Genomic DNA, 16920 nt, shown 5'->3' with positions numbered 1-16920 from the left:
GTGGGAATTCCAGCCCAGCCCAGCCCAGCCCAGCCCAGCCCAGCCTGCACTTCCAGCCATGGGAAAGCTCTGTGCATCCAGGGAAACAGATGGAGGTAAGGGTGAGATGAACAGAGGTACCTTTCTTGTCTTGACTGCAAAAAAAAAAAAAAAAAAAAATCCCCTGCCACTCACTAATGCAGCTCAAACTACTTCTGACCCTTGGCTGGTTGGCTTGCCCAGGCTGGTTTACTAGCATCAGTCACTTTGGGTGAGATGGTTTGAAGAACCAGCAGAACCTGCACAATACAGAGATTTGCACACAGCAATTTGAGATAAGGATTCAAGGAAAGCCTGAGATAGATTCAAACAGCATTTACTACTACGTGACATCTAGGACTGAGAACTCTAACCAGTGACCACTGGCACATCCGGGAAAGTCTCTTTAGGCCAGGCATTATCAGTACAGCGGGGCTCAAGCTTCAGTGAACACACGTGTCAAACACCTCAAAAGAAAAATCAAAGACCCTCCAGTTTCAGTGGGGCTTGCCTTGTCTTTCTCATGAATCCTGGCAATAACTTGTCTAAAATAGAAGGGACGGGCAGCTCTGAGATGGAGAACACCAGAGACAAACCTGTTGGGGCCAGGGATAATCAACAGGGCAAGCTCTCCCCTAGGGTCCCACTCAGCAAGGGCCACAGTGAATCCCAGTCGGCCAGCCAGCAGACAGAGCAAGCCTGGTGGGCTGGGCTGGAGCGCCCCCTGCTGGCTGTCATGAAGAGACAACACCCAGCTCTTGGCGACCCCATGGACTGTAGCCTCCTCTGTCCTGGGGATTTTCCAGGCAAGAATACTGGAGTGGGTTGCCATTTCCTCCTCCAGGAGGAATCCCCACCCAGGGATCGGACCCACGTCTCCTGCATTGGCAGGCAGATTCTTTACCACTGAGCCACCTGGGAAGCCCCAGGGCTTGGAGGATCACTCCCTAAACCCTAGAGATGAATGAAAGAGACTCTGTATCTAAAATCCCATTGTCTGGATGCGTCGCATCCATCCTTATATATGTATTACCTTTGTAAAAGTATTTGACATCTCCGCTGCACGTACTCACCATTTTTTCAGTTTAGTAATATTGTTTGGATTCTTTGGGAAATACAGAAAAACACTGGAATTCCCTGGCGGTCCAGTGATTAGGACCACTGCCGAGGGCTTGGGGTTCAATCTCTGGTTGGGGAGTTAATCCTACAAGCCACACAGCATGGCAAAAAAAAAAAAAAACACATGAAAATAAAACTCATATATGATCCCATCAGCAAAATAACTATTACTTTCAATACTATTTAATATGCATAATTTTCAATTGGTCAAGATCATGCTCCACCTACTCGAAGATGCATTTCTGCCCTTGGCACCATTGGTTAGTCGGCTGATGGGAGGCTCTGGCAAAAGGTTAGGGTGGGAAGAAGGCTTAAACCAAAGCGTTAGTTCCCCTCTGCTTTGGGGAGGAATTTTCCAGCAGTGGCTACATCTCCCTAGTGGTCCTAGCTTCCACCAAGTGCCCAGTTTCTGGGTTCTGATGACGCCACCTTTTCCTGCCCTGGGAGTGCAGTGGCTTGTGGCTGTCACTCATCTCTGGGTCGATTCAACACAAGGATTGCTTCTCTACCCTTCCATTTCCTGTGAATCATTTCCCATAATAAATTCCCTTTGTTTGAAATGCCTAGAGTGGCAGGAAAATGCCCTTTACTTTCCTGACTAGGACTGACATATGTCACTCACACCTATATTTCTTGGTTAATTTATCACTCAGTATTATTCTATAAAGGTTTTTCAGTATCCTTTGTTCTTTAAAAATCTTTCTTAATGGCTGCATAATGTCTCATGACATCACACCTTAGTGGATTTGTATTTTTCAAATTTGTAATGTTTGCTCGATTATAACATTGGTATGAGCATCGTTGTAAATAAATTTTTATCTACATTGCTTTTTTCCTCAACATTCAGAACTGGGTTTTTTTTGGGGGGAGGGCTGTTGGTTTTTGGTTTTTTTGGTTGCATCAGGTGACCTCTTAGTTGTGGAATGCAGGATCTTTCTTACATCACGTGGGGACCTTCCGTTGTGGTATGAGGATTCTCTAGTTATGGCAAGCCAGCTCAGTAGTCGTGGCGTGCAAGTCTAGTTGCCCCTCAGCCGGGGGGGTCTTAGTTCCCCAACCAGGAATCAAACTAGAGTCCCCTGCATTCCAAGGTGGACTCTTAACCACTGGACCACCAGAGAGGTGCCCCTTATCTACATTTCTAAGTACTTGATCAGACTAGATTCCTGAATGTAACTGGAAAAGATTGATTCAATTGAAGATTCTTGGTAAGTATTGCCTCCAAATCCCCAGAAAGATTAGACCAACATACAATCCTACCAGAAGTCTAAATACAGTTTGTCTCACCTTGCCCTCTACAACATTGATTACATTATTTGCTAATTTTATAGACCAAAAAAAAAAAAAAAAGGCATCTGCTAGCTATTGTTTTAATTTTGGTGTGTTTTGTTTTCATTGTTAGTGAAGTAGAACTTTTTCTGGTGTTCACTAGCCACGTGCATTTTCTCTTTTGTAAATTATCTACTTTACCATTTTACTGTACAGTCCGTAATGATTCTCTTATTGACTGAGGTATCAGTCAAGGTTCTTAGATGCAAACAACAGAAATTGGTTCTGGCTAAATTAGGCAGAAATGGGATTTATCTAAAGGATACAATATATCTCCAAAATGGATCTCGAGGCTGGAAAGTTAGGTTTAGATAATAGTACGTCACTGGTGGTCCAGTGGTTAAGACCCCACCTTCTAACACTGGGGGTGCAGGTTTGATCTCTGGTCAGGGAGCGAAGATCCCACATTTCTCACGGCCAAAATACCAAAACATGTAGCAGAAGAAATATTGTAACAAAATTTAACAAAGACTTTAAAAAATGTCCATATTGAAAATAGAACCAAGGATAACTGCTAACAGTAAAATATGGCCAAGATCTAATCCTAAACTGATCTAAAAAGGTGCTGTATTGTGGTTGCTACCCTTAATGTCGTTCCTGGCCTTGCCGCCACCCACCACTGAATGTTGAATGCTACCACCAGCACGAACATGGTATGTATTTCTCCATCTCTGTGAGTCTGGTCTGGCATTTTCATTTGCTTTGAGTAATATGAGTGAAAGAGATATTGTACAGTGTCTGAGAAAGCCTTCTAGCTTTCACAGAAATGCTCCTTCTTAGAATCCAGCCGTCATGCTGTTAGGAAGCCCAAGATGGCCCACAGAGAGTGAGAGGCTCAGGTAAGCCCCAGACATGCCAACCTCTGCCACGTTTGCCAAGTTGAAGTCACACACTGTCATACGTGATGGTGCCGAGCCATTCCCAGCAAGCTCTGCTCAACTTGCAGGACTGTGAGCCAATGAATGCTGGTAGTGGTCTTAAAGTGCTCCATTATGAGGTGGTTTGCTGCTGCTGCTGCTGCTAAGTCGCTTCAGTCATGTCCAGCTCTGTGCAACCCCCATAGACGGCAGCCTGCCAGACTCCCCCATCCCTGGGATTCTTCAGGCAAGAATACTGGAGTGGGTTGCCATTTCCTTCTCCAATGTGTGAAAGTAAAAAGTGAAAGTGAAGTTGCTCAGTCGTGTCCGACTCATAGCGACCCCATGGACTGCAGCCTACCAGGCTCCTCCGTCCATGGGATTTTCCAGGTAAGAGTACTGGAGTGGGTTGCCATTGCCTTCTCCAATGAGGTGGTTTACTACACAATAGATAACTTGAGATGTTCCCTTAAGGTTCACATCCTGGGCAGAAACAGCCTGTTGATCAAGTCTAGGTCCACACGCTGGGAGCCAGGGAGCAGGGAGAAAGGACGCTTCAGGTGTAGCAGAAAGACATGCCTCACAGCAAGTTCCCACAGTGAGGAATTCCCCAGATAGAACTAGGGGGCTCAGATGCAGGAGAAGGAAAAAAAAATCTGTTAAACTCAATACCTGCCTTTTATCTGCCTCTGCATACCTGCCTTTTGTATATGGATCTCACTGGACAGACACTGGTCAGTGTGCCTCCTCCCCCAAAATTCACTTTATATCTCACTGTGTGTGTGAGATTCCTAAACAATGGATTATTCTAATGGAAACACTTTGAAGGTTAACTGGATTTAGAAAGTGCCAAAGTTCCTGCCCCTAGAGTAACTAGTGGCACTCAAAAAAAGTACCCACATGAGAGAGTGTTTCCTAGCAGTAGAAGCAAGCATCTTTCACAACCCAGACTTGCTGTGTCCTGAAACTGAACATTCTACTAACTTAAAAAAAAAAGGGGGGCTTCAAATAAACTTTCTCAATCATTTTTTTTTTTTTGCAACACTGTACGGAAGTGTTGCCAACACCCTCCCCTCTTTATTTCTGAACCTTTTCTATAGACTTATAACTGATTTCTCTGGCCCACACTCTGCCTGATTCATCCCAGCCTCCTCCCTGCAGCTAGCGGTGGTGGATCATACCTCTCTACTGCCCAAAACCCCCACCGTCAGGATTCAGACCAAAGTCCTTTGCTCTGATGAACATGGTCCTTCAGTAAGTGGTTCCTGCCTTTCCTTGTCTCAACTCCTCCTCAGAGTCACATACCTTGTCCCCCAGTCACAGCTCCTCAGGGTTACCTGTACCCACCAGTTCCTCACTAACCCTTGCCTTTGCACGTTGTTTCCCCTCCATGGAATGCTTGTCTCCACGTCTCCTTCCCCACCCACCCCTGCCTGCTGGTGGTCTTCTACTCCTCCTTCAAGATTCAGCAGCTGGAGCAACCACCTTAGAAAGTCACTAAAACATAAACAGTAAAAAAGGAAACAAACAAACAAACAAAAAACCAGAAGAATTAGGACAGTATATTTTTAAATTTATTTAAATCAAAAAAAGGAAGTACAAACACACAAGGAGATAATGAAACCACGTACATCCACACAGAGACTTGTGCATCAAGAGCAGCATTCGCCATAAAAAGTGGGAAAAACCCAAATGTCCATCAACTGAAGAATAAATAAAATGTGGCATATTCATCCAATAGTATGAATAAGAAAGAATAAATATTGAGAAACTTTTCCCAAAGAGAAACTCCGTGTCTGTTGGCTGCTACTGCTAAGTCACTTCAGTCATGCCCGACTCTATGCGACCCCATAGATGGCAGCCCACCAGGCTCCCCCGTCCCTGGGATTTTCCAGGCAAGAGTACTGGAGTGGGGTGCCATTGCCTTGTCCATGTCTGTTAGCAGTCACTCCCTGTTTCCCCCCCAATGCCTCCCACCCCCAACCCCAAGTCCTAGGCAACCATGAATTCACTTTTTGTCTCTATAACTTTGCCTCATCTGGAATTTTACATAAATGGAGTCATACAATGTATGATAACTTGTGTCTTTTATTTAGCATTATGTTTTCAATTTTCATTCATTCTTGTAAAATGGATCAATATTGATTCTTCTTATTAAAAAAGAATAAATAAATTTTTTGAATTAAAAATAATTTTTTTAAAGTTACAGCTAAATGACCACCTACACTACAAGGCTTTCCCTGACTTTCCCAGGCAGAGTACACACATATACTCACACATCTCAATAATCCTACATGGCACTTCATAGGGGTATCTAAAATTACTGTAACAATTTTTTTTTTCTTTCAGGAAATTCCAGAACAAAAGTTGGCAAGTCATTAAAAAAAATTTTTTTTATTACAGAAAATATCATACAAAAGCAGACAGCAGGGAACTCCCATTTACCTATGACTCACATGGTTTCCCCATCCAGTGCCCCCCCCCAAATTATTTTCAGCAAGGTTTTTTGCACATCCCAACAGTTCTTCATTTTTTGAGACCCAAGGAACTTCTATTTTCTAGAAGTCCACAGCAGTCAAATAAAAATATAAGATTGATTAGCATTTTATGTGCCAATAACTGCTCTAAGCACTTGGCATGAATTAGTTCATTTAATCCTCAAAATTACCTGAAAAGCTAACATTTTTGCAGCCATTTTACACTGAGGAAATCAAGGCTTATGGGTGAAATAAACTTGTTCAAAAGTTAGCAACCAGAAGAATGGAATTCCAAATCAAGGTTACTAATCATACTTAACCTCTCTCAGAAAAAATAGTGTACCTCAACTAAAATAGGGCTTCCCTGGTGGCTCAGAAAAGAATCTGCCTGCAATGCAGGAGACCCAGGTTCAATCCCTGGGTTGGAAAGATCCCCTGTAAAAGGGAATGACAACCCACTCCAGTATTCTTGCCTGGAGAATCCCATAGACAGAGAAGCCTGGTGGGTTAAGTCCATGGGATCTCAGAGAGTCAGACACGACTGAGTGACTAACACTTTCAGCTAAAATAATCATTTAACTTAGGAGCTGAAAGAATGGTTCTCTTTCCTGGAGTTAAGGCCACTTATAAGGTCAGAGAGACCATCTGCTTGAGACACAGAAGCTCTCAGTTCAAATTAGGGCAACTAAAGAGAACCCCCTTGGAAGCCATCCATTTGATTCCATTTTCTGTGGGTGTTAAGAAACATCTAGGGCCACAGTAGAAGCCAGGCTGGCTCCAGAAAATCAAAGGGGCTTTAAAAAGCAGAACAGGGACGTCCCTGGTGGTCCCCTGGTTAAGAATCCACCTTCCAAAGCGAGGGACATGGGTTCGATCCCTGGTCCGGGAACTAAGATCCCACATGCTGCAGAGCAACTAAGCCGGCACATGGCAACTAAGATCCGACACAGCCATAAATAAATATTATTTTAAAAGCCAGAACAAGGACAACACCAGAGTTCCCCTTCAATTCTAGAACTGTGTTCCCCAATCCTGGGTCACTGACGAATGAGTACTTGGAAGATGCCTAGTCCAAAACAAGACGTACTGAAATACAATTCACACTGTATTATAAAGACTTAGGGCTTCCCCCCCCACCAAAAAAAGACTTAGGGCTTCCCAGTCGGTGCTAGCGGTAAAGAACCCACCTGCCAACACAGGAGATGCAGGTGCGATCCCTGGGTTAGAAAGATCCCTTGGACAAGGGCATGGCAACCCATTCCAGTATCCTTGCCTGGAGAATCCTAAGGACCAGAAGAGCCTGGTGGGTTAAAGTCCATGGGGTCACAAAGAGTCAGACATAAATAAAGCAACTTAGCACACACATGAAGCCTTAGTACCCCAAAAATGTAAAATATTGCTTGAATATAGTCAGAATAGTAATATTTTAGATCCGTTGGGTTAACTATTAAAATTAATTTGTTCGGTATTTTGTCTTTTAACCTTTACAGCACAGCCTCTAGAATGCTTGAATTAGGTATGTGGCTCACAGTTCCATTGGGCGGTGCTATGCAGCCTTGGTTGCCAGCTCCCCATGGGCTCTCACCTTGTGGCTGCCTCTCACAAGTTCACCAAGAAACCCGAGGCACACCACTGACCTGGGAACAGAGGCCAAGTGGAGCTAAACTCAGATCAGATCTGAACTGAAACCATCAGTTTCAGTTGGGCCGACTGGAGATCGGCCCAACACTCCACCAAGAACAGCTTCTGAAATAAAATGAGGATGAGTGCAACTCTACCTGCAACTCAGGTTGGAATACCCTTGAGCCTGGGAACTCCCTCCAGTGTAGTTATGTAATCAGGAAGACATTTGGGGGGTGTCATGGCCAGTATGCTGAGGCGAACAGAGATGCAGGTAGCCAGGGCTTCGTTTCCCAGGAGAAACTGCTTCTTCCACCTTGCTGCTAAAGCAGAGATGTTCTCAGTGAATGGAGTTCCAACACAATTTATTTTATTCATCAGTAGTCTGCCTAATGTGCGTGCATGCTTAGTCGATTCAGTTGTGTCTGACTCTGTGCAACCCCAGAGACTGTAGCCCGCCAGGCTTCTCTATCCATAGGATTTTCCAGGCAAGAACACTGGAGTGGGTTGCCATGCTCTCCTCCAGGGGATCCTCCCGAACCAGGGATCGAACCCGTGTCTCTTAGGTCTCCTACATTGGTAGGTGGGTTCTTTACTACTAGCATAACCTGCATGGTGCACAGAACACTGGGGTGAACTTTCCCTTCCCCTTTGGATTCCACCCCACCCCAAGACCCATATTAATCATCACATTTCCTTCCTTCTCAGAGCTTCGTTACAGATGTTTATCCGCAGAGGTCCACTAGGGCACAGTTGAATGCAAGACTATATTGGGGTGTTTTGCTGTCCTGCGCTAAAAACCTGGTTACTAAAAAAGCAAAGGCACTAAACCTCTCTCAAAAACATCATCTGATTACTGGGTTAGTGGAGAGTGAAGATTGATGCAATTCTAAATGTGGCTGCATCAGCTTCTAGGTAAGACAGGAAATAAGCCAACTACATGGCACCAGTGAAGCATTTGAAGGCCAGAGTCACAGCATAGGCTATCTGTGGCCTGACTCTGCCACCCCCGGTGCCCAGCATACAGAAAGCGCTCAGTGCCTGTTAATCAAAGGAAAGGAAAGAGTAGATCATAGAACACTCAGGCCTCCAGTTCCTGGGGTCAGAGATTCTGAGAAAGAGAAATGACAGCCAGAAACTGGCCTGGCTCCATAGCCCAACTTTGGTGTTGCTACAAGCTAGCCTGGCACCCACGGCGAGACTACTGTGCTCTCCTATGGATAATAAACAATCTCACAGACCATCACCAGAAAGGGGCACTCTGTGTTATTTTTGTTCAGTTGCTAAGCTGTATCCAACTCTTCGTGACCCCATAGAATTGCAGCATGCCAGGCTTCCCTGTCCTTCACTATTTTCCAGAATTTACTCATACTCAGGTCGAGTCAATAATGCCATCCAACCATTTCATCCTCTGTTGCCCCCTTCTCCTCTTGCCCTCAGTCTTTCCCAGAATCAGGGTCTTGTCCAATGAGTTGACTCTTCGCATCAGGTGGCCAAAGTATTGGAGCTTCACCTTCAGCATCAGTCTTTCCAATGAATATTCAGGGTTCATTAACTTCAGGAGTGACTGGCTTGATCTCCTTGCAGTCCAAGGGACTCTTAAGAGTCTTCTCCGGAACAATTTGAAAGCATCAATTCTTCTGTACTCAGCCTTCTTTATGGTCCAGTTCTCACATCTGGTCCAGTACATGACTACTAGAAAAACCAATGGCTCAAGAGGTAAAGAATCCACTTGCAATGCAGGAAATGCAGAAGACTCAGGTTTGATCTCTGGGTCAGGAAGATTCCCTAGAGAAGAAAATGGCAACCCAGTCCAGTATTCTTACCTGGGAAATCCCATGGACAGAGGAGCCTGGTGAGCTTGTCCATAGGGTCACAAAGAGTCGGACACAACTGAGCACACACATGCAACCCTAACCTTGACTATATGAATCTTTGTAGACAAAGTGATGTCTGGGTCTCTGCTTTTTAATATGCTGTCAAGGTTTGTCACAGCTTCCGTTCCAAGGAGCGTCTTTTAATTTCATGGCTGCTGTGTGATGGTGATACAAACACCAGATGACTCTATGATCATTTTGTCTCCATAAAACAGACAAAACATGAACATCATCCAAACCACAAATAGGACCAGACACCTCCCTTCCCTGGCTGTTGAGTGACTGCTGCTTCTTTACAATCCCAGCTTTACAGCCTTACTTTCTCAGTGAAAATTAGGATGCTGGGTCACAGAATTCTCCTGCTTCTTGATGACATCCAATCCAGAACAAAGCCATCCCCAAAGTCCCAGATAGACACCTAAGTCCTCTAAAGTCCTAAAGACCTTGGGCTGAGACTCCCCATGGCATGTGACTTCCTTCATTCAATGAATCAGTCAAACCAAGTTTGGGGTTTGCCTGGCGGCTCAGTGGTAAAGAATCTGCAGGCCAATGCAGGAGACACAGGTTTGATCACTGGTCCGGGAAGATTCCACATGCTGCAAAGCAACTAAGCCTGTGTACCACAACTTCTGAGCCTGTGCTTTAGAGCCCAGAAGCCACGACTACTGAAGCCCTCTTGCCCCAGAGCTGGTGCTCCACATCAAGAGAAGTCACCGCAATGAGAAGCCTGAGGACCGCAACTGGAGAGCAGTTCCCGTTCATCACAACTTGAGAAAAGCCTGAACAGCAACAAAGACTCAGCACCATCAAAAAGAAAAATAAATAAAAAATAAAAAAAACAAATAAAATCAACTTTGTTTAGTTATGTGTTCTGAAGGGTCTTTGACTACAGGGCACTAACAACCCTTAGCCATGAACATCCTTCCCAGGCTAGCAATGCCAGTGGTTGCCACTGTGCCTGTATCCTGGAAAGCAGAGACAGGAAATAGGCACAGCAGGGGAGAAAATCGGTGGCAGCCAAAGGCTGACTCCTGCAGAGGGCCTTCCCACGGCCAGTCCTAGATTGTGCAATGTTCTGTTCCTTTCTCCCACTAAAAGAAAGCTCATTAGAAAAGAGAAATTTATTAATATTATAGGATTACCCATGAGCCTACACACATATACAATAAACCCGTTCACTAACTTCAGTACTTTAAAAATTACAAATTACTTGCGATTCAAGTTACAAATGGTGGACACAGCATTAAAGAATGCAAACTCTTCAGAGTCCTACAACCAGCTGGAATGATGAGCCAGGAAAGTCTGTCCTGTTTTTCAGTGTCTGACCTGAAAAAGTTACTTAAACTGAGCCTGTTTCCCACAGGCTCCACAATAGACACCATCAAACTCCTGTGAGATAACAGACTAAAGGCCCGGTACACAACCTGCACACAGTTAAGTGATGATGGGTAGGGCTCGGTCACTTGGTAACGTTTCCCACCTCACAGCCCCTCTTCCCTACTGAACTGACAATTCCTGTCACTCCGTCTCACCCAAAAGGCTGGAAACATCTGGAGCCCAGGAGGTGTCTTACTGTTCTCTGCTCTCTACCCTCTACTAGTCCCCACTAAGAACTGGCACATGACGGGGACTCGGCAAAGGCTTGATGATTGAAGAATATCAAAACTCGAGCGCTGGGGCCTCCCTGGTGGCTCGGTGGTAAAAGAGTCGGCCTGCCAATGCAGAGACAGAGGTTCGATCCCTGGTCAGGGAAGATCCCACACGCCGCAGAGCAACTCAGCTCTGTCACAACTACTGAGCCTGTGCTCCACAGTCCAAGTTCCGCTACAGAGAAGCCAGCGCAATGAGAAGCCCACACAGCAACGAAGACCCAAGACAACCAAAAATTAATAAAACTTAAAAAAACTTCTCAGCTGAAATCAAAATTGAATAGATTCAAATTCAAGTGATTTTTTTCCTCCCCTTTGATGCCTTCCAGATATGCGGCAGCTTAATTTGGATATAAACCTTTCCTAAACACCAGGTTTGCAGCTTGTCCTGTGCCCCTGGGACTGACCACAAGCCTGCAAATGGGATCCATCCAACAAGACCATATTTACTAATGACTTTATTGAAGAAACTTTAATCAACATTTACTTCTAGAACAAACTGCTGTATGTGTACCTGAAGCACAGCAGGTGTTTAAAGAAGGAAAATCTCACATTCACACTTAAGGGAACTGCTGGGCTCACAGGTGTGAAGGCCTATGAAACCTGAGCATTTACTTGTGCTGTGGAACATGCAGGTGTTTTTCAGAAACGTACTTTAACTTTGTTGCTTATATTTATCCCTGAATTTAACCTAAGAGCTTTCAAGGATCATATCAAGAAGCAGTTTTATCAAGTTTTCTCAGCTAAGACCTAGTGCCCAGTTTGTGTAAAAACTATGTACCATCCAGACCAAAATAGTCTTGGAGAAAAATAAAGCACTCCTAACAGCAGGTTTCCCAACAATGTGTGAGCCAACTATTTTTAAAGAGCACCTTGAGAGCGAAAAAGAAGAGCAGGAATTCAGCAAGGAAAAGTCTCTTCAATGCTCAGTCCTGATTGACTGACTTTGATCCTGAAACTTGATTTAGCAGGAATTCTGACGCCTCTAGGTTTGGTAGCTATAATCCAAGCTTCAAAACAGAGGGCAAGGCGAGTGACATGACCGTCTGAGGATTGTGCGAAGTCAGCACTGGGGGATTAGGGCTCTCAACACAAACACCTTTACAGCAGGATGGATTCATGAGTCCCATCTAGAATCATCACTGAGTTGATCACGGCCTTTCTATTGCCATCTGTGAAGCTTTCTGGATGGTTCACTGCTCACTGGGCACACTGTGAAGATTACACACTGGGAGAATGCAGGAAAGTCAGGTGACCCATTTTACTGCTTGTCAGCTTCCATGACTGGGGGTCTGACTAGCATAAAACTTGGGGATAATCTGTGACTTTTGTTCAGCTGTGTTAGTCTCCATAAGAAAATCGATGTCTTGTTTGACAAAAGTTCTATGAAATAAAGCTGCTATCAAGCTCTCTCAGAAATAAAGGAAATATTTATCTACTCTTTGGCTCAAGATTTGAGTGGATTCCACCCTTGATCAAAGATCCAATGTAAATTAACTGAGCAAAACCGATTCCTATTTTACTGTAAAACTGACACAAATTCTGTAACAAAGACAAAGAGCCAAAATGGCACCATACTGTTTTATTTCAACCTTCAAACAATATAAAGAGGTAACAACTTCTGATGCCAAACCATGCAAAGGAACAATAAAGGAACAAAAAAAATATTCACAACAAAAGGACAGTCATTGAAAGGTGCTTCACAGCAGTGCTTTGGCAGTTCTGGCAAGTATTTCTATTCAATGGCTTCAACACAAATGGTCTGAATGAACCCATGACCTCAGCTGAAGAACTCCCACATCCTCCCTCTGGTAGTTTACATATTCTGAGTCATCACACACCACACCCTATACTTGCCAGACTTTTATATTTTTTATAGTTCACCTCTTAGAACACAGAACTACGTATTGTGCGTAATTGCAACAAAAACTAAAAAACAAAACAGTGTGGTAGAAAAGTAAACGAATTCCATGTTTCCAGTAAGGCATCAGGGAATCGCTGCTGGCTGTGCCCTTCATTTCACCAGTCTGAAGAAAAGTTTGACTTATATTCCTCAGCAAACCCAATATTCAGAAGCTTAACCAGCAGGCTCAAGTTAAAAGTTTAAAAGACAGTCCTTTTTTTTTTTTTTTGGTAAATGTTTCATATAAAACATGAAATCAAGTTCCACTTTATTAAAAAAAAAACTGAGCATTTTTAATAGTAAAAATATATATATATGTTTATATCTCTCTTTTTAAAAAGACATTTAATAACAATACTTCAGAAGACTAGATTTAACCCTCAACCCCTCACCCTGCCAAGCTGTCCCCCTGGCAGATACATTAAGGCAAAGGCTCAGAGAGGCGTGGCCACCTTGGCGGTGGGCTGGGGATGCAAGAGGAACACACTCCGCTCCTGGAGGACCCGTTCAGAATGGCTTCTCCCTCATGTTCACCGAGCCATCCTGCATCCCGAAGTAGACTCTCTCCGCCATGTTGATGAACAGCCCGGTGTCCACCACGCCTGTGGGACAAAGGGCAGAAGGAAGTGTTAAGTTTCAGCCTCCCAAGGCAGTTAAGAAAACCAGGATCACTGGGTCCATAGAAGTGACCACCATCAACAGCACCAGACAAATGATACATCTAAAGACTTCCCCTCCTGCATGGTGATGAAAACACATTCTGGTTATTTTTATTTCCTTTTGCAATCTCTCCCCCTCTGGGATCCTAGATTTCTCTCTGTACTCAAATGTGCAAGATTTTTCCTGCCTCAGGGCTTTTGCTCACGCGGTTGCCTTTATCTGGACCAGTCATCTTCTTAGAGAGGCCCTCCACCATGACTCTAAGTGCTCCCATTCCCAGTGATCCTCAATCACACCATCAGCCTTAAAAGCTTTTCCCACAAAGGGCTGAAAGATATTTGCAATGCATATACTATGTCAAAATGAATAAACTCTCCAGATCAGTAAGACAACAGACAATCTAGTGGAAAAATGGGCAAAAGACTTAAGAGATACTTCACAAAAGAGGTTCTTCAAAACGGCCAATAAACATAGAAAACAGTGCTCAAACTAGTCAATAGAGAATGCAGGGACTTCCCCAGCAGCCCAATGGTTAAGACTCTGCTCCGCCAATGCAGGGAACATGGGTTCTGTCCCTAGTCAAGGAACTAAGGTCCCACACGCTGCAAGGTGTGGCAAAAAAATTGGAAAAAAAAAAAATAAAAAGAATAAAATAAAGGGTACATTTAAAAAAAGAGAGAGAATGTAAATCAAGACACCACTACACACTCAACAGGATGAGTATAATAAAATTTGATTGGAATGTAAAGACACTCCCACACATTGACTATAGAAGTAAATTGGCAAAAAATCATGTTGGAAAATGTTTCTCAGTGTATCTTCTAAAGCTGAACATATTCATACCTGATGATCCAGCAACTCTACTCCTCAGTATATATCAGGTATATATATATGATCCTCACAAGATATGTAAGAGAATGTGCCCAACAGCTAAAAACTAGAAACACCCAAATGCCCAAAAGAGTGGAATGGATACAGACGTTTTTCCACACACAAAAATGATGGTCTACTATTCAACAGTGTAAATTAATTACAACTGTTAGCAACCTTTACTGAAAATAGTTCATATACACACATACTTCAGTGAGATAATACTGTTCAAGTACTGACGGACCCAGTGTGTAGGGAAGCACACTGGCATGCACTTTGAGCAGAAGGTAAACTAACGCCATCCATGGAAGGCAATTCCGCACTATCTGGCAAAATCAGATACACTTATTCTTTCAACTGGTAATCCCCTTCTGAGAAAGGATTGGAAACGAAAATCTGCTCACGCGGACCTGCCTAAATAAATCACGTGAGAGTCACAAGATGGAATGCCATATTATTATTAAGGGGAAAAAAAAGAATGAGGAAGTTCTTTTGTGAACCATTTATATAATAACCTTCAAAGTGGGGAAAAAACAGGAAAATAGGAAGACAGAGAAAAAACAGGAAGCAAAACATGTGCCAAGTATGTTGTCAATTGTGTAAACAAAGAGATCGGGGTGGGGGAGTTGACTTGTGTTTATGCAAGATCAACTCAAGAAGGACACACACACACACACACACACACACACACAAGGGCACACAACTCTGGAAGCACTGGCTGTCTTCAGACAAGGGGAAAGTGGAGGGGTGGAAGACAGAGACTTTTCACTGTTTATTCTTAACATTTTGAAGTATGTAAATTCAAAAGGATAAAAAAATTTTCAGACAGCCCCCCATACATAAATAAAATCATCTACCAGCACTGCACCTACACGACAGGGGCATCCCAAAGACATGCCCAGTGGCCACTCAAGACCCAGGCTTCTCAAAAATTCTACTGAGTCAAAAGTTCCTTAGAGTTTTTCCATAACATTTCAAGGAAAAAGCTGAACAAACTTTTGGGCCAACCCAATATAAGGTGACAGCTTCCACCTGATTCAAGAGAAGGCCAAACTGAGTTCGGAAAAGACTTCAACGATTTAAGAGTACAGATGCAGGGCAGCTGTCAAAGGTCTGATCTCAAGAGCCACCTCTCTTCAGGTTACTGGGATGCTGGGAGTGACTAACCCATTCCTACACCCATCCCCAGATTAGTGGAAAGGGGAGAGGTGGCTTGGTGTGAACAAGGGGGAAAGCACCCCGCTGGCTTTGGCCCTTCTCTGCTCCGGGTGTAGCAGTGGAACACCCAAGGCTGTGGGCAGCCAGGGGCCAGTTCTGCTGCCCTCTAGGTGTCCTCACACAAATGGACGTGCATGGGACACAGGCAGGGTGACAGAGAGAGACAGGGAAACTTGCCCTCCTCTCCCCCCTTGACCCAGGTCCAGCACCATGTATTACAACAGACCAAAGAGGAAGAGAAAAAGAGGAGAGAACAAACCACATGGATGACCCTGGAGGCACTGCGCTAAATAATTCAGCATCTAGCTTCTCTGTTTACACTGTCTTCACTTTAAGTTCCTAATGAAGCTCTGAACTTCTCTAGGATGTGGCTTCCGCTGACTGAGGTAGAGACCAAAGTATGGGAGAAATCTGCTCACAAAGGACATCTCAGTCTCAATTAGACCTGCTCAAAAGGTCTGAGCAGGTGCACCAGAGCCCCCTAGTGGGCACTGCAAGTAATCCTCCCTCAGAGGAACAGCGCCCTCACTGGTGGGCGGTTTCCTACAGGGTCCTCTGCATTTGCACTATCACTGGGGCTAATTCTTCCAGATTATCAAGTGATCTGGCAGAAGAACTCCCTGTAACACATGGCACATCACCTCGCCCACGGTAGGAATCTAATGAGCGTGGGTGAAGTGAGTCATTCTTCTCCAGAGAACAGGCCAGAATCAAAGAGGTGGCAGTCAAGCTCTTTGCAGAGAGGGTGGGTTTATTTCAAGGCAAGCCCCCTGACACTCCCATGCCTGCCCCAATTGAAACAGGTTGTGAAATGCCAACTAACAAAGCTCCTAGGTGAGCAGTAACTGTTTTCAGGAGGAAAAGGCAAAGGCGTGAAGTTAGAAATTCCAAACGTGTTATAAAGCAAATTCTTCCCACCCAAGTCTCAAAGCCACAGCCATTGTGCCTCCCATGGCCAGAGGCAGGGGACAGCTATGAAGAACCTGGGTGTCTACACTCAAGAATATATGTTACCTGGGATCATTTTGATGGCTGTGTTCACTTCACTCCATTTGTGGACCCGGTCAAACTTCCAGTCCAGGATAAAGTTCCCATTATCTGTCACCACAGGACCCTAGAAGATAATTGTCCACACTGAGGAGGTGATGTAGATTCAGGCAGACAGAGGGGACAGGAGACTGGAGGTGATAACCAAGGACAAGTATCTTAAGCAACCCGCTCCAACCAGTACTCCCACCTCATGCTTTCTATTGCTAGAAGGCAGTGCTATGAAGCAGTAATGAGCAGCAGCCCTGAAGCCACCGAGGCAGACATCTCACAGGA

General features: G+C 44.3%; 1 protein-coding gene across 1 annotated transcript in view; it reads right to left on the bottom strand.

The window, feature by feature from the left end:
• Positions 1–12513: 12513 nt before the first annotated feature.
• The window catches only part of RPIA (ribose 5-phosphate isomerase A), a 32965-nt gene continuing 28558 nt past the window's right edge, over positions 12514–16920 (bottom strand). Inside the window, exons 8-9 of the mRNA XM_043917848.1 lie at positions 16612–16711; positions 12514–13451 (exon numbers count right to left, since the gene is read on the bottom strand). Of these exons, the coding sequence (XP_043773783.1) occupies positions 13357–13451; positions 16612–16711 (195 nt within the window). The 3' untranslated portion in view covers positions 12514–13356. The remainder of the gene's footprint in view (positions 13452–16611; positions 16712–16920) is intronic.

The sequence above is a fragment of the Cervus elaphus genome, chromosome 11 (assembly GCF_910594005.1).
Source record: "Cervus elaphus chromosome 11, mCerEla1.1, whole genome shotgun sequence".
In the NCBI taxonomy this organism is placed as follows: domain Eukaryota; kingdom Metazoa; phylum Chordata; class Mammalia; order Artiodactyla; family Cervidae; genus Cervus; species Cervus elaphus.
The sequence above is the reverse complement of the archived record's forward strand: the minus strand, read 5'-3'. Positions and strand labels throughout refer to the sequence as shown.